Raw genomic sequence first — 18,762 nt, forward strand, 5'->3', positions numbered from 1 at the left:
ATCATTAATATATGAAATGTTATACTATTATGGACAGAGTGCAGTGAAGAGTAACTTTACTTGACCTTCTGAAGAGGGCTACTTACGATGTATATGTATTCAATTTTCCTTTGTACCGGGAAGTTACTGAGATACAATTCTTGCTATAATAATATGTGTGTAATAAGCTATAAATTGGTGAAATGGAAAAACTGAACCATCAGAAAGTCGATACATTTGGAACAAATTTATTTGAAAACATAATTAATTTTTTTTTATTAACCTTTCTAAACTGTAATTTTTATTCTGAAACTGAATCAATAAATAATAATTCCAAATCTGAATCTATGATTTAAGTTAAAATTTTAATTGCAGATTATATAATAATGTATATTGTAAGTAATGTACAGTAATGTAAGTAACGATAATTATGCCTGTTGTTCTGTATGGTTGCGAAACATGGTCGCTTACTCTGAGGGAAGAACATAGACTGAAAGTATTTGAGAACAGGATCCTGAGAAGAATATTCGGACCCAAGAGGAACGAGAATGGGGAATGGCGGAAGCTCCATAACGAGGAACTACATAGTTTATACGGTTTACCCAACATTGTTAGGGTCGTCAAGTCTAGGAGGCTTAGGTGGGCAGGTCATGTAGCTAGAATGGAAGAAAGTAGAAACGCTTTCAAAGTCTTGACTGGTAGACCCATAGGAAAACGACCATTAGGAAGACCTAGGCGCAGATGGGAGGATAATATTAAGATGGATCTCGCAGAGATAGGAATACAAAGTAGAAACTGGATCCAATTAGCTAAGGATAGAAGTCAGTGGAGAGCTTTTGTGAACGCGGCACTGAACCTCCGGGTTCCATAGGCCATAGAGTTAGTTAGTTAGTTTAGTATATTGTAAGTTAGTGTCGAACATGTGCTAGATGGAACACTGACTAAAGTCTCATTGTTGGTCTACTACTTTAGCAAGAACCTGATTAGCTTTAAGATTCCGTTGCGCATGTAAATTAGAAATTATTATCTATTTATTTTTTTTCTTTATTTGGCTTGGCATTTCCAGCCTAAGATTACCCAATACTGGTATGTTTTTTTATTTATTCTATGGTCATAAAATAAGTCGTATCAAAATTGTCTTAATTCAGCCAGGATTATATTTATTTGGTGTTAAGACATAACAAATGGAAAACGTGTATTACAAAATCGGCGACTACATCCATGATTTTTTTTAAAAAAAAAAACAGTAGTAGTTGTAATAAGTTGGTTTAAGTCAGCCAAGATACTGAATATTCAGTCTTCCACTGTTTTACCAGAAATTAGAGCATGTCAAAATTGGCTCCTCCAACTAGGATAAAATCAGTTAATTTTTCGTTTAACAATTAAAATATTTTTGAGACGCTTCATTTTTAGCACTAACCTATGTTTATGCGCATACCCGTTGCTAAAGTGTGTGCTACCTGCGGCAGACGCAGCTCCACGCGGACCCTCCTGCTGCGCACCTGCCCTGACTTAGATAGCATTTTGTTTTAGTGGCCAAGTAGAACAAGTTGGTTTATGTCTTTTGCAGAACATTTTATATGACATAGTTCTTACACGTACTCATACTCGTAAAGGAAAATCCTCGTCCTATGCTCGCATGAATGCGACAACGACCTATGTTTAGTGAAGGTGTTCAGTTCTTCTCTCCAAAAAGTGTTACAATTTTGGTATTTTCAGTTTACATTCGATCAGATTAGATTAGGAGAGGTTATGTTAGTTCAGTTTATGTTATATTAGTGTAGGGTCCCGCATAATTTTCCAAAAAATGATAGAATTTCGCTTGTTCCTACTAATATTAGGTTACTTTAGGTTAGCTCAGGTTGGCTTAGGTTACATTTGGTTACGTTATGTTACGTCTAAGTACTTGCATCATTCATTTTTCCTCTAAATTTTGATTTTAGGTGCTTCTGGACCCCTCGCACTAAACATACTCCGCGACCACTACCCAAGAAAGAATTTCTAAGGCACTATGAGTAAATTTCATGATTAAATAGTTGCATACAATAGGATAGAACGTAATCACTGGTAACAGTTTAGAAATGCGGGGCCAAAACTGGCAAAGAATAGAATGGTTTAAGGAGAAGTGAGTTGATAGTGGTGACTGGAAATTGACATTTGAGTAAAGTGTGATGAAAATTTTAACTAATTTAGCGTTAGATTACCGTAGTTGAACTTTATAGTGACTTATGTGGGAAAAGAAAGTGAACTATCCGTAACGAAGGAAAAAAATAACGTGTCCTGCGGGGCTCTAACCTGCCTTCACTCGCTAATGCTTGCTCGGCAGCACTATGGTAAAATTGGTAAGCTAACCTAAGGTATGGAACCATAAAACGACCAAATCTGAGTAGAATATCGCAAAAATGTTGGTGAAAAAGCTGGACCTCCATCGCTAAACAAAAGTCTAATCATTTCTAGGGGACATCAGTTTATATGCATATCGTTAACCTGTATGCAATTATTTGGGCATACGCCAAAATAATAACAGTCGATAACGTCTTAGGCAATAATTTAAAATAAAGAAAGTGAAAGAAAAATACATTTTACTTTTTTTTTTTTTAATATTCGATGGGCTATTCTTAACATGCACCATTCGGTACAGAAGATACTTCGTTACGGAATTGTAATATTGTAATATTACAATAATAATAATATTACAATAATTATTGTAATACATCCGTGAACATAGTCTGAATTAAATGGAATATTGTCGTGTAGTTCAGCGCAAACATATTGGAGGACAATAAGACGAGAATTAGTGAAAAAACTAAAAATTTTCAAGAATTATTTCGAGTGCTGTTAACCTCCACAGTTATAATAACACATTTTAATTCCTTACAACTACACATGAAAACACAATATTCCTTGCACTAGAAGATTCCATATCAATGTAGTACATTTTGGTATGCTAATATGCTAAATTATCTTACTCGCTGTAATCATAGTCCTTTGGTTGTCTTCTTGGTATATTGTGCCTTGGGATTCCCAAAATTCCCATGACAAAATCGTGCCAATCCATTTTTCCTAGGTCTACCGTTGCCACAAAATATTACACTAAAATACAATAAATTTTCATCATAACCGAAGAACCTAACATCAGTGATGCCAACATGGAACATTATAAAATCCCATCTCGTAGGAGAAATTCCCATTTTGCTCTTGATTTTCCCACGTCATAACTAAATGCATGGCTGTTACAGGAAATTTATGTTAGTCGAACTCTTTAGTATGTCCCCATCACGCTTTACAAAAACTCTGCTTAGGGCCTGTTTTAGACAGAAGCATTTATCGAAGCAGATGAGCTGCCAAAAATCTCGTATAATATTCTATGACATCCAATAACTAATTGATTTATACTAGCTTTGCTATATTCAATAACTTACACTAAAATGCAATTGCTGAGCAAAGCAACGTTTATTATAAAATAATAAAAGTGACAGTTTCGGATATGTAACATATCCTTTTGTATTTTAGTGTAAGTCTATGACATCGAAAGTATACGGTTTTTTACACGGTAGTATTTTGATAAGCATCTTGTGACGTAGCAAACAAATCACTGGAAAAGAGCGCAATTATGGCTCCTAAACTACAGCGTGAAGTACCTAAAACTATAGTGGTTGTATGTGGGCAAAAAAAAAAAAAGTTGTTGCGGAGGGATGATACTATTTCAGTTCTTTCTATAGTGGAGAAAGAACTGAATCCTGAGGATTCTATTGCATTCAAGAACTTCTTGCGTATGGATAATGAGGCCTTCGAAAAGTTCTTTGTACAAACAAGAATGCTCCTCATATTTTTCAATCAGCATAATAATAGCATCTCTACTCCAACTCATTTTTCTTTAATACAAGTCAATTTCCCACACAAAACAAGAGCATGGTTATTTGGCACAAAATCTTTCGCTTCCTTTTAACACACCACAGCGCTGCAATCGGACCAGAAATGCTGGGGAAAATGCTACGAAATAGAGCAGGTTCTATCGACAAGACATGCCACATAGTATGCTATGGCATATGAAATGCTATAGCATTTGCCACTTTACACGGTAGGATATCGATGATACGATTTTTGCCCCGATAAATGCTTCCGACTAAAATTAGACTAGAAAAATTAGTAACGACCTCTATGATTTATTTTCATTCAACTTTGCGTTTCGCAGTTATCGATTACAAATGCCAGGGAATGACGCAACAGATCTCGAAGAAGAAGAAGAAAATAATAATACAGAATTAGATGTGTACTGTTTCTAGTATTTGGTTTAAACAATGGCATAGATGTGTTCGGGAACGTTTGTAGTATTTTTGTGAGTTTATTTATATTTGAGATTCGCAGAGTTGGCTGCTTAACACGAAGAAATAAGAATGTCTGATACAGGGAATCTGGATGCTCTACAAGCCGGCTTAACCAGTATTAAAGCTTTAAGATCGAGTGTCGGACAAGTCTTTGACATATTGGCGAATGGCTTGAGGGCCGACCACGGAGAAGAAGGAAAGGAGATGAAGTTTTTAATTGAGTTGCAGGAATTGCTTAGTATCGTGAATATTCATCTTAGGTATGTATTTATATATAATAGTAGGATGAGTGGAAATGTAAATATACTTTGGAATTAAAGTGACATCAGGTTATGAGGCGATTCAATTGCATATTTATACATTCAATGTAATTTTATCTATCATAAAAATAGGTCCTTGGGGCAAAATAGGTTGTATTTGTTTCTGAAAAATAACTAGGTACTTTGTATGTAATTCGAAATGGCTGAACGATTGAAGATCATCACATCTATGGAAGCTGATGTGTTAACAGTGATGGGTTTGCGTGATATATGGGAAATAATAGGGACCAGTCGATTTTCCATACCGGTACTAACCTATTTTGAAGGGAGCATACTTTAATTTATGAAAGGGTTATGTTTAGATGAAGGTAAGGAGTATGTTTAGTACAAGGGGTCCAGAAGCACGTAAAAAACACAAAATTTACAGGAGAAATGATTGATGCAAATACTTAGACGTAACATAACGTAACCAAATCTAATCTGAACTAACATAGACTTACCTAATATTATAGAAATAAGCGAAATTCATCATTTTTTGGAAAATTATGCGGGACCCCTACACTAATTTAACATAAACTAACCTAAACTAACCTAAGCTAGCCTACACTAACATAACCTACTCTAAACTAATCGAATGTGAACAGAAATGACCAAAATTGTAACATTTTTTAGAGAAAAGAGCTGGACCCCTTCTGCTAAACATAGACCGAAGATAATTTCAGCTGAAAGTACCAAGCGTAACCTAACCTAATATCAACAGAACTTAACGAAATTGTAACTTTTTCCATTCGTTAAAACGCTGACACTCCTCAACTAAATATTGGCGTTGAAATATTGCCTTCTGTTAACAGGAAATACACTCATTGTCTAAGGGAGAATTTCCATTAATGAGTTTAGATTGACTTTAGGAGGGTTGAGTGTAATTACAGTGTGTGTGGATATATAGCATAAAAATTACAATGCATAAAGGAGGAACCAAGTTGTACTGAATGGCCACTAAAATACACGAATACCATCCAATTTAGGACAGAAGCGCAGCAGGTGACCGCGAGGGGATGCATCCGTGTTGAGCAGGCACGTCAGCGACAGTGGGTGTATGCATAAACAAGGATAGTGGAAAAACACTTCATATGACATAAAAAAACACATTGTTTGCTGTGGTGCAACTTGCTTCTATGATCACTTTGTATATTGGCTTCTCTTCTCTTCATCATGCCGGAGACGCGGTGGCTCAGTGGTAGAGCGTTCACCTCCGATGCTTGGGGTCACTGGTTCGATCCCAGCTGGAGCCGTGTGGGTTTTGTGGTGGACAAACACCGTGCTCGTGGGTTTTCTCGGGGTTCTCCCGTTTCCTCCCACTTTCTTCATTCCACCACTTCATTCATTTCTCATCATCACCGTCTCCTTTAGCCTAACCGGCATATTATGGGACGTAAAGCTTAAAGATTTCATTTCATTTTCTCTTCATCATGTCTTCCTTACGGAGTACTACATGGAAAGGACCGCACTTTGCATTTCGTATGAGAGCTGATCCCGATATACTTTTATCATTGTACTGTACATTCGTATTGTGAATTCAATTAACACATTTCTTCCGTAGATTTTACACATTTATGCTCCCTTAAAATAGGATAGCACTGATTTTTCTTACACTAAACACCGTATAAATGCATGTCATGAAGCTTGAGGGGAATAAAGGAACCGGGATAGTTTCCTTGGTCTGTCTTACATTTTTTACTTTCTGAATTTACTAAGAGTTGCGTATTTTACCAGGTGGAACTTAGTTTCGGTAACATGAATAGTTTAGGAAAGACGTGGGTAAAGTTCCTTAATTGGTATACCCTAATGTAATCAGAATTTGAGAAGGGTTATCTGAATGGTGAAACACTGATTATTTAATTGTATATCTCAAAGAAAATTGCCAAAATTAAAAGTAGAAATACAAAAATATTGAAAAGAAAGGAGCTAATTCTAAGTCGTTCAATGCACAAGGTTGTAACAGGACAATGACGTAACTCGCCCTACTTTTCATTTGTATCGATCTTCTTTCAAAAAATTGCAATTATAATACCTACTTCAATATTTAAATAACCCATTTCTATTCATTCACATAGTAAATAATACTTTCATTAAAATACTTGAATGACATATAGTGTGTAAACTTGGATGATGTATAAACTTCACATTCAAATTTCTAACCTGTAACAAATACATTTGAAAGCAGTTATTAGCGTATTTAATAGCATTTTATAGATACATCTTAGATCAGTTTCGATCAAAACTTCTTTGAATAAAACAAAGCATTTGTAGAAGTGATTTACTGTAGCAAGAGTATCATTTCTCAACCGAACAAGTGATAAAAAGTGCAAAATGAAATTCTGAGAAATGGAGGGAAAAAAATCATAAGTTTCGCAGAGCTAATGACGAAGGCAACAGAGATTTCTGAAACAGTGTAGTGCAATTAAATTACGTTTGGACGTAGGATTAAAATAATAATTTGAATAAAATGACCTCAGTGTTCGCTTAAAACTGAAATGTCTTTATTGGTGGCACATTACTTAGACTTCTTAAGAAATCTTGGTCTGAGGCTATCCCAGAAGACTTAAAGGAACATGAATCGGGAAAATAGTTAATATTGAAGTATATACACAAAATTTCAGGAAACTTATGTATCCCTTTTGGCACCTAATGACTTTGAGTTAAGTTGATTTTGAGTTTAACGTTCCGTTCAGCAGCGAGGCTATATGAGACGTGGACCTACTGATTAACGTGGAATCCGAACCACATGAACTCCCGCCGGGAATCGAAGGCACCTAATGACTTTTTCCTGTTTCCTACAAGGTTTGTCCACTCATTAATATTACTAAATTTGAGAAATGTTAATTTTATTAAAGATAATAGTACTGTAGCATCACTTTGATTTTCAATATTTGTAAAATCATTTTAAATTATAAGGTTCAGTGTACAATGTTCAGTTAGGCCAATGCACCGGGAATAAGGAAGAAAATTTAAAAGATAGAAGAATACGAAAGCATTATATTTAAACAGAATGTAAACGCAAACGCATGGATATGTTGTAACGCAGACTACGAGAAAAACTGACATTGTAATTTCCTGTGTGTTTTCAAGGAATGTTTGATAGAATCAAGAGTTGTCAAGAAAATCTTCTTACGTACATATTGAGCAAGCCATGAACTGATAAACGTCTGATGTTAAAATAATAATAAAAGAACCCAATTCAGGACGAAAAGGAACGAAGTGTTAAGTCGTATAAAACTTTATGATTGAGAGATTTCGTGGTCTTTCTACTCTATCCTTGCTAGGAGTCTGTTAGACGTGCTCTTCGCCTTTAGAGTTTCAGCTGCAAAATTCTTAGAATTAGGCGTTGGCTGTTGATCGCCACTCAGACAGTACAACTCAGTTTCTTGTCTTGACACTGAGTCAGATCCAGATACTGAATATTAGTTATTCTACGTTCAAAGCTGTAATCCGATATTAAAAGTCTCTTCTTAATCTGATCGAGTTGGCATAAAGAGGAAGATAAAAACCACCAGGTTCATCGCCACAGATTTTGAGTCACCAGGTCCATCTATCCGGAGACAAAGAAGAAGACGGCAGAGGTGCTTTAGGACTGTTGGAAGTTAGTGAGTGTTTTCGCTAGCGCTGTTGTGTTCTTGTTTCGTTTTTTCTGATGGCAAGTTTAATTGAAGAATGTGCGGCTGTGAAATTTTGTTTTCTTCTCGATAAAAATGTTGCTGAAACTTGTATAAGTACAAAGAGGACGCTATGGGTAAAAGTCAAGTGTACGAGTAGTTTGCTCGTTTTAAACATGGCAACATGTCGATTGAGAACAAATCTCGTTCTGGACGTCCATCAACTGCCTGAATTGACGAAAATGTTGAAAAAATTAGAGAGCTTGTGCTTACAGACCGCCGACAGACAATTGATCAACTATCAAAAATTAGTGGGATATCTTAGAGCTCGGTTCAGCGAATTTTAACCGAAGATTTGGGCATACACACCCATCTGTGTTCACCAGTTTTTGGCTAAGAATATCATGGTTCCGCTGCCCCATGCACCTTACTCGCCTGACCTGGCTCCGTGCGTCTTTTTCTTATTTCCACGCATGAAAAGAGGCATAAAAAGACACAGATTTGATAACATTGAAGAGCTCAAGAAAAAAACGAGGAAAGAGCTGTCAGCCATTTCTCAAGACTACACACAATGTTTCGAATAGTGGAAGCACCGGTAGGACAAATGTATTAGTTGTAATGGAGAGTATTTTGAAAGGGATAAGGTTGTTTTGTAAAAAGTTTGAAAATATAGCTTTTACACAATAACTCCAGTTTCTTTTGTGTACCCACTCGTATGTGGTGTTGGAATACATAACTCGTAGGATATGATGCTTTTTTTTTTAAATTTCAGTACTTCCAGTGTACCTCTAAAAAATGAAATAAAGAAATAACGGACATGTTTTTTAAATATTCAATTAGAGCTGGACTATCTAAGCAAAATCGCTGGAATCGACCAGCGAAAACTGCACGTTTCTAGCAACTGTGATTTTCGAGATCTCATTGTCGAACAAACGTATAAACATTTCTTGACTACAAAGATATAGATATTACTTCGCTCCCCTCCCCCAGACCCCTGCACTGGTCGGTTTTCAGCGGTTATTCTTGCAACGAAAAAAAAAAAACTGAACATGAAGGACGTTTGCCATGGTATACCACTTCAACGGCATATTATTAGGCCGTTCCTCATTCAGTAATTTTCGAGAAGTATTGGTGTAAATTTTACATGGGCTTTACTGTAAAATTACTTCGTACAGCTTAATATCCACTTCATTATTTCACATCTTTAATTTGGGTAAGATATATTTGTGTATTTATTTATTTAAGAATTTTGCGGACTCTTTATGGTTTGCAGACCACCAATTATGAACACGCTGGAAGTTATAAATGTTACATGGACTGTATGAAATATGAAGCACGACATAGTTCTGTTTCAAAAAGTGCGTCCAGGTTTAGCCCCAATTTCGTCTCCCCATGAATTTACCCGAACGTGATTGCAATCGATAGATGCAATCGAGGTTGAGATCGACATGGCACTTTAGTTTATGAAAATCAGAAACATCCTCATCATCGGAAACGTTTTCAATGCGAAGAGAAACGTTGGATGGACTATCGATGACCGGACATAACAAACTCATAGTTGTGACCGTAAGAGAAGTACCAAATAATGGTGGCCATGTGTGAACAACATCCTACTGCACGTGCTCCAGACTCGCAACAACAAGCTTGATGAATGAGTTTAATACGATACAGAGTTATATCTGTGACCACTATAACGTGATAGCTTCACACTTTATACAAATACTCTCGAGGCATTAAGAGGCGATCTTGTAGCTGCGCCTCGATACTGGCGTCATCTCGTGGCATCCCATACTTTGGAACGCGATAACACAGGAACGGAGCATCTGACCACTCTGGTTCCTTCAGAGTCGTATTCTATGCATCGACGCTATCGCTTGCACTTCGAGCAAATTCATGGAGAGATGAAATTGAGACTAAAGGCTGATGCTTTGTTGGCCGCACTCTCTCTTTAGTATTAGAAATGTTGATGTTAATTAACTTGTTTTACTCTATTTAACGTGATTGATACAAAGTAACTTGTTTATCACAACTGACTAGTGAATTTCTCCTCTAGACTATTGAAATTTTAACTTTTATAAAGTGATTGTTGATTAATTTGAAGTTTAACATCCCGTTCAGCACCGAGGCTATATGACACGTGGACCTGTAGCTTGGAATTCGAATTACATGAACTTCTGCCGGTAATCTAACTCTTTATACAAGGTAACCAAAAAAATTCTTGCCGTTTTTGACATCCCATTAATCATGCGCTCACAAAGAGGAAACATGGCGCACGTGCGTGCCAAGCGATCTGGGGTAGTTTGACCATCGACCTTCAGTAATACCAGCACGGCACGTTACACACGTAGGGTAGTCATAGTTCGTCCATTGTCGAAGAGAAAGGGGGATATCGAAGAAGCTTGTTCGCGTGTGTTTGTTGTATGACTAAAGTGAGCCTGTTAGCTGCCGCATCAAGACACCGCATATGCCAGGCATTTGGGGAGAATGCCGTGAACGAACGCACCTTCAGCCATTGGTTCCAGAAATTTCGTTCGGGAGATGTGAGCCTTTGGGATGAACTTCACAGTAGACGACCACATGTGTTGGATGACGAGGCCCTGAAGGGAGCCATCAAGGAGGACAATGGTCTAACGTGTATTGAACTTACAGAAAGGTTCTATGTTTCCATTGAAACAGTCAGACTACACCTGCATGGGATAAGGAAGTTAAGCATGAGGGTACCCCACACACATTTTCGGCAACCAGCAAGGAACGACGTGTGAAGCCTGTTTATCCGTGTTCACTCGGCATCTCAACTCACCCATCTTTGATCGCTTGCTCACTAGTGACGAAAAGTGCGTCCTCTGTGACACACCCGAGCGTACCAGACAGTGCTTGTCGTCACGTGACCCTGTTCCTCTCATCTCAAGACCACTTCTGCAACCACGAAAGATTATACTCTATGTATGGTGGATTGTCGGCAAGTGATGCATTACAAGCTCCTTTCACTTGCCAGACCATCACTACTGACCCCTACTCTCAGCAGTAGCTAAGGGTGCGTCGTGCATTTCGGCAGAAGGAGCCGGCATTGGTGAATCGCAGTGTCCTGTTCCTGCACGACAGTGCCAAGCCATATGTGGCTAAAAGGACCCATCAGCAACTTGGCTGGGAGACACTGTACCATGGACCAGCGCCAACACCGGACCTTGCGTCAACATATTACCACCTGTTTCATTCCCTCGATAACCACCTCCGTGGGAGATCCTTCGCAAATGGGAGATGCGAAACCTAAAAGTATGTACCGTCCATTGCATTGATTTTTGTTTATCACTGATCTAGAACGGTAGAAACATTTTAGTTACCTTGTAGATTAATCCTGCATCTAGCGTTTTGATGATATTATTAGCTTTGAATTTTTTTTTATACATATTTTGCATGGAATTGCTTGTTTTCGTTATACATTATCATTTGTGTACTAATAAAACTCCAACTGACCAAAGCGGTATATATATATTTAATTATATATTTGTGTTACAGTTTCGGCTATGTAACACAAATATATAATTTATATATATATATATATATACTGCTTTGGTCAGTTGGAGTTTTATTAGTAATCTTGAATTTTCCAAAGCTATCATTTATGTGAGATTTATTAGATGTTTTTAAAATAAAATTACAGTATGTAAAGAGTTGAGATGGAATATGCGAAAAGAATTCTATATACCGTATTACATTTGTTCTCTGCATACGTTTTATGTTTTATCGGTAGTAAGGAAAAGGATTAGGAGTAACAGCAGCTGTTCGAGTTTCTGTTCATCTGGTTGTGATTGTGATACATAGATGTTGTGATGGAAAATAGTTTTTACAAGTTTTATCTTACTTGTTTTACAGGGATGTGGAACAAGCGGTGAATAGTTTAAGCCCACCACCAGGAGCATTTAATCTGGGTAACACCACGTATCTCAGTCAGGAAACAACACAGGATAGACAAGCATTATATCCACAGTTGGTAGAAAGCTACAAGTGGACAGATAAGGTATTTGTAGCTTTCGTAATAGTACGCACAGATCAAGAATGCATATTTTGTCTTTTTTTGTATACACTTCTGTTCACAAAAACCTAGAACGCCTTCCAGAGCCTTAAGCGTAAAAAAGTTGAACCTTGATCCTTATGTCTCTTGGGTCTGCTTACAAGGGAAATCTATTTTTCCGTCATTCAGTTATTCTTTAGTGGGGCGACATGCGTTATGCTTTGATAGAAACATATTATCTGAACACTGCTGCCAAATAAATATACAAATGGCATGTAGAAAATAATCAGAAAATATGACAAACAAGGAGATAAGAGACAAAGACTGCCATCTGGATGATGCCAGATTCAAGGCGACTGTAGAGAGTACACCGTCAACAAACCAGTGACAAATAAACTGAGAAGAAGGCATGATTTCGAATCCTGTGTACTAAAGTACTTGGTTTTTTAAGTAAAGAATCTACATTTTACTGACAAGAAGCAACAATGTATGTATATAAAAAAAATGTGTCAACCTATGTAATATAGTATATTAGAACACACACATATATTAAACAAAATATCATCTCCTCATCCTTTTGTCTGTAATGTATACTCTTAAACAGAAAGCAATGTGGGAACACGTTCATCCTAGAAACTAATTCTTTATTATTTCGCGCTTGGGGAATCATTGTAGAAGAAAATAAATAACCATTCAATTATGTCAATACTAACAGAAGTGTCCATTATGAGCATGGAAAGAATGACGTGTAATAAATATAAAACAGGAGATTTGAATATTGTAGAAATTTTCCCCTCTTTTTCCTTAAGTTTGAGAGTTTTCGAAAACGCTGGATCACGTGTTTGTAAAGAAGATATCGTGTGCTGAAGAGCATACCCCCAACTTATACAAAATCCCAATATTGGGATTGAAGAAAGAGAGATTTAGAAGTTATAACACACCATTTTTAGGGTATTGAAAATTAATGAATACATATCAGGCAGATCCGGGATTGGATCGCTAATTTATAACACTTCAGTTTCATATATTATAGCAAAGGGGTCGCCGATTTATAACAATCTTTTCCAAGGATGAGAAAATCTCAAGAATAAACCAATTTATAACAAACCATTTTCTTTGGTTATGTTTTAACTTAATGTTTAGGTTATGTTAGCTAAAAAAAAAAAAATCAGTTCAAGCATGCGCAACAAATTTTATCAAAAGATTCCAAATTCTTGTTAAGTGGCCAATCGAAATGAAAGAAGACTCAACGTCGTTAATTTAAATTGAATGAAAAAAAAAATAATATATCAAACTTACATATGCTTAACTCTATTAGCAGTATTCGAAATTATAAAAGTGAAATTTGGTCGTGATTGTTTATTGGTGCCAATAAGTCAACAGTTACATTATAGTTCTCCAAAGCAACAGAATAGAGTCTGTTAGATATTTGCCTACATCGCAGTACGTTCAAACAATTACGATATTATGTTACTACATTGACTTAATTTCAAAATTGTATCAATTTTCATATTTCGATATCTCTACAATACATACTCAGTTCGTGATCACTTAAGAATAACAGTCCATATGCTCTAATTATTCATTTAACAAAATGACATTATCATTACTAAAATTATTATTAAGTAGACGTTCATTGTTTATAACCCTGTCATTAATTTAAATGAGGCGACAACATAAGCCCTACATGACTGCTACTACATTCTCATTATACTTTAGAACAATCAAGTAGCATGTATCAACCGTACATAATACATCTACAAAAAAAAAAAAATCTACTATTAATGAGATGATATATTTACAAATGAAAAAAAAAATGCTCTACTTCTACTTCTCTACGCCAGGGTTTACATATTTTATGAGAGATTAGAACGTCATTATCAACATTATTATCACTTTTAACTTCACAATATAATGTCATTAATTTTCAAGAGCAATGGATACACGATAAAATTCCAGATTGTGTTTAAGAACGACAAACTTGATAAATGTAAATACGTATATGTTTATCAGTAAAGTCGAGCGTCAGTTAGCTACGTAGACTTCCGATGAGGCAAATATGTAGGGAATTCGCATTAATGGCACCTTTAAACTAAACATGTGCCCAAGACAGACTTGCACGGAAGCATATTCGAACAAGGTTTTAAATATATAGAAAAAAAAAAAAAAACTACAACTGGAGGTTAGCTGAAATCTGCACAGATCAAGTATTCACTCGCATATCATGAGACAACAACAATGAAAACCGGTACATTTACTATCCTAAATTACCAAAAAACCTTTCACATTTAAGACCCGAGTTATATGTACGAAATCATTTTCAAAAATATAATTTCTTAACCTACATAAAGCCCTAACCTACGCAATTGGAAATACATGTAAAAAAAAAAAAAAAAAAAAAAAAAAAAAAAAAAAAAAAAAAAAAAAACATCGCGAAGCAAAAATAACAGGACATTATTACATTATTTTACCGTGCACACACAAGTTAAGTTTACATACCCTAAACAAGCGATCAAAATACGTATTTTCCAGAATATATCAGAAGACAACATCGTATTTCCCAAAATATATCACGAGACAAAATAATAGCACATTATTTAACCATAAGCACACAAGTTCAATTTACCTAACGTAAACAAGCAATTGAGATATCTTTTTCTTCCGAAATATATCACAAGACCACACAAAAGTACATTATTCAACAGCAAGCACACAATCTGATTTCCTAACCTAACAATCAAGATAGATGCATATTATAGGACACGTTAAATTTAAATCTTACCTAACCTAAGCAACCTAAACACATTATTTAATAAGGTACATGTTAAAATGACATTTCAGAGCTAAGATATTACTTAATCTAACAACAAAGGAAAACCGTATCAATTCTCACATGGAAAATATTAATATCAAGCGGTGCGCTTAAAGTAAAGTTCACCAACAATTTTTGATGTTGATCACATATTCTTATGATATCATTCTATTGAGTGGTAACGAGATGAGCTGTCTAAACGCGTAACGCCTTTTACTTTAACTATACATATTTATTTCGAAACACTCCATTTGGTGAATTTGTGATTCTGTCTATAATCGGAACAAGAAGAGAATAAATAAATGGATTAATATTACCAAGTGAGTGTTCCTACAGAATAGTTTCCCGGTCCTTGCCACCTGGATTCCTAGCTTCACAGGACAGAATAGGTTACCAAACCTATTTATTCACACGTCGAAATCAATTTCCTCAGGTATCAGTTCCACGTCCTATTGAATATGGGACCCTGGTCCTAGTATCTGGTGAAATAAACCTCGACAAACCTACTTCCTGCACATTACGCTATCACTCGTAATGGCGGAAGTAACACTCGATGGCTTTAGCCAAAACCTGTTTTATAGAAATTTTCACTTCGGTCAGACTCCTCAGTGTTCTTTTTTTCCAAATAATTCAGGTTAACACCAATTAGTAATTTATACTAGGTTTAGTTCCGAGAGATTATACTTTTGGTTACAAAATTTCTATATTTTAAGGAGCCGACCTAGCCATCGTTCTTTTTACATTGTAAAACGGCGTTTCACTGCGTCATCATCCTCGCGTCACCAGACCTTAATAAACGCGTTTTTAAATATTATATGTTCGACTGTAATTAACACAATTTTACCATAAATACATATCGATACAAGAATCTAACCTTAAAGATCACGAATATTTATATAGGTTTCCAATTTCTAACTTACTGGGGATCACATTTGATAATTTAGAAATACCTGTTTACTTCTGTCTGGTGATTATTTCTCCTCACCATGGCTACGATTCAATCACAACTGCTAACAAACCGCCATTTTATGCTTTTTAGCATTTCTTTTTCGTCAAAGTGATTCGAATGCCCTCTTGCGGGAATAACCAGAAATGATCATTACGTTCTTAACAGAAGAATGACGGAAAACAACAAAATAACGCGAGCAATTAAATTTTCTCTAGCCAAAGACTTGTTTTGGATTGTTATTTCAATAAGGTAAGGTAAATTGAAGTAGAATAAAAGTGTAAAATAAATTTTTTTACTATATTAAATTCTAACCTGAGTTGAATTATTACAGTAACGCGGAAACATTGTAAAAAGAAACAATTCGAAATTTTGTGATAAACTATCGGTGTGTTTGCGTATCTCATATGTGTTTTGCATATCGCATATAAAACTAATAACTCTTTTGTGCCATTTATTTCATTGGCAGCGAAACAAATTAACATAAAAAAAAACGAATCTTTGGAGGCACTCGGGTGCAGTATTACAATACACGAACCAACTTCAACTTTAACGCTGCATGAACAACCGGTAAACATTGCAATACAGGTAAATATTACAATCCGGGAGCCAACTCAAATAGAATGTAAACAACCGTTAATCGGTCTGTTACATTTTTCCCGGCGGCTTTAAGAAAAAAAAATTTTTTTTAAACTACTTAAAACGTTAACATTTAACTTTTTTTTTTTTTACTATTTAAAGTCTTTCATTAATTCTTCTCTTTTCTGGAGAGCAGTTGAACAATTTTATATTTGATAAATTTTGAGTCGGCACTTCTCTCCCCTCCAAATCTTTTAAAGAAACAGAATTGTGATGCACTCGAGTCAACAAAAGGCCCCATGAATACAGGCATGTACTTGTGTGTGACCCTCTTAAATGCATCCGATTGAAAATGGGTTTTAACCATCACCAAGTCCATTTCCTTAATTTCAATCACATTATTTTGCGACTTTCGTTTTCTTTTTGATAACAAACGGGGTTCCACCTGAATATGCCGTTTAGAATTTTCTGTTGTTTTCAATTCAGAAGGCCATGGGAATTTTTCCCTGAATCTATCAGCAGCCGAGAAAGAAATGAACACTTCAGCAGGCGTACATCCAATGGTACTATTATAAGAATAGTTTAATAGGTCTTGTGCTACTTTTAGCACTGTTTTCCATTTAGTGTGGTTATGGCTGCACAATAACCGAATAATTCGATTGAGTTCTCGATGCGAACGTTCCACTATGCCATTCCCAGAAGGGTTGTATGGCGAGACCAAGATGTGTTGAATTTGGTGATCATTACAGTAAGTCTTCCACGTGTTCGAGAGGAACTGTGGGCCCTGGTCGGATATAATAAAATTTGGATAAGGGAAGAGGTAGAAATATTCTTTTTCTAACGTCCGAACAATCTCAGCAGCTGTGGCAGTCCTCAACGGCAAATAACATAGAAACCGTGAATAGACATCAACAATTGAGAGGATGTAGTAGAATCCATAACTACATGGCAATTTTCCCACGAGATCTATGCATAATTTGATATGTGGCTTATCTGCCTCAATATGTAGATCCTCACGAGCAATAATTCTATTGGAGAACTTCGTTCGGGCACACAATTCACAATTATTGATGAAATTTTGAAATGTACGTTTTTGTCCTTTCCTGAACTAATTTCAAACATTTACTAACACCAAAATGCCCCGTTTCATGAACCTTCCTAATCGTTTCCTCAATCAATAACTCTGGGATTACTAGCAGCCAACGTTTCGTTTTCGAATTTTGAATATAGACCAAATTATTTACTATACGAATTCGAGAATCGACATCGTCTGACATTTTCGCTTTTAATTCATTACAGTACTTATCACCCGCTTGCATTTGCATCAACTCATTTACAGTGAACCACGCACTTTCATCATAACAAAATTAACATGATACTCTTCAGGTTCGGCAGGGAGTTCTTTAGTATTGCGACTCAATATGTCGGCTATTTTATTGTCTACTCCCTTAATGTGCTCGAACCGAAGATCGAACCTCTGTAACTTTAACAAAATTTTTGTGGTTCGGGGATCTAAGTTCTGTAACGTAAAAGCGTATGTTACTGCGCTGTTGTCACAATGGACCGTAACTTTCCTACCTAAAATATAGTACGAGAAATGTTCGCACAGAAACAATACTGCCAGCAACTCCAGTTGGAAGATCGAATAGGAAACTTCATATAACTTTAATTTTCTACTTGCATATCCGATAACAAGAAGCTCTCCAGTATCATCATACTGAGCCAGATAGCCAGCCAAATTTTCTAGCGACGCATCTGAAAATAAGTGAAACGGTTGGTCGAAATTAGGTTGACTGAGCGCTGGAGGCTCACTCAACAATTCTCTCAATTGTTGGAATCTACTCAGCAATTCCTCAGTTAGACAATATTTCTTGTCTTTCTTTAACAAATCGAAAAATGGCGCTGTTAGAGCGGCGAACTGAGGAATGAATTTTCTTCGCCAGGAAAGGATGCCTAAGAAGGACCGAAGTTTCTTCTTAGTTTTCGGTATCGGAAAATACTTTTATCGCTTCATTTTGCTTGGGATTCGGCTTTAATTCCTTCCCATTCACAATGTGTCCCAGAAATAAAATTTCAGACTTGACGAACTGACACTTCTTGAAATTTAGCGCAAAATTTCCAAAAGTTAGAATTTCAAAGAGTTGTTCTAAATGGATAAAATGTTCGTCAAAAGTAGAACTAAAGCACATTAAA

At 36.0% G+C, this 18,762-nt stretch overlaps 2 protein-coding genes across 2 annotated transcripts in view; one reads left to right on the plus strand and one right to left on the minus strand.

Moving 5' to 3' along the window:
- LOC145666403 (uncharacterized) overlaps window positions 1-3,139 on the minus strand; it is a 28,823-nt gene extending 25,684 nt beyond the window's left edge. Inside the window, exon 1 of the mRNA XM_081733612.1 lies at window positions 2,949-3,139. Within this exon, the coding sequence (XP_081589738.1) occupies window positions 2,949-3,037 (89 nt within the window). The 5' untranslated portion in view covers window positions 3,038-3,139. The remainder of the gene's footprint in view (window positions 1-2,948) is intronic.
- A 1,085-nt stretch (window positions 3,140-4,224) lies between these two features.
- Window positions 4,225-18,762, plus strand: part of MED27 (mediator complex subunit 27) — a 32,939-nt gene continuing 18,401 nt past the window's right edge. The window contains exons 1-2 of the mRNA XM_081733613.1: window positions 4,225-4,567; window positions 12,094-12,238. Coding sequence (XP_081589739.1) covers window positions 4,377-4,567; window positions 12,094-12,238 — 336 coding nt within the window. The 5' untranslated portion in view covers window positions 4,225-4,376. The remainder of the gene's footprint in view (window positions 4,568-12,093; window positions 12,239-18,762) is intronic.

The sequence above is a fragment of the Thermobia domestica genome, chromosome 12 (assembly GCF_964235325.1).
Source record: "Thermobia domestica chromosome 12, izTheDome1.hap1.1, whole genome shotgun sequence".
NCBI classification, from domain to species: domain Eukaryota; kingdom Metazoa; phylum Arthropoda; class Insecta; order Zygentoma; family Lepismatidae; genus Thermobia; species Thermobia domestica.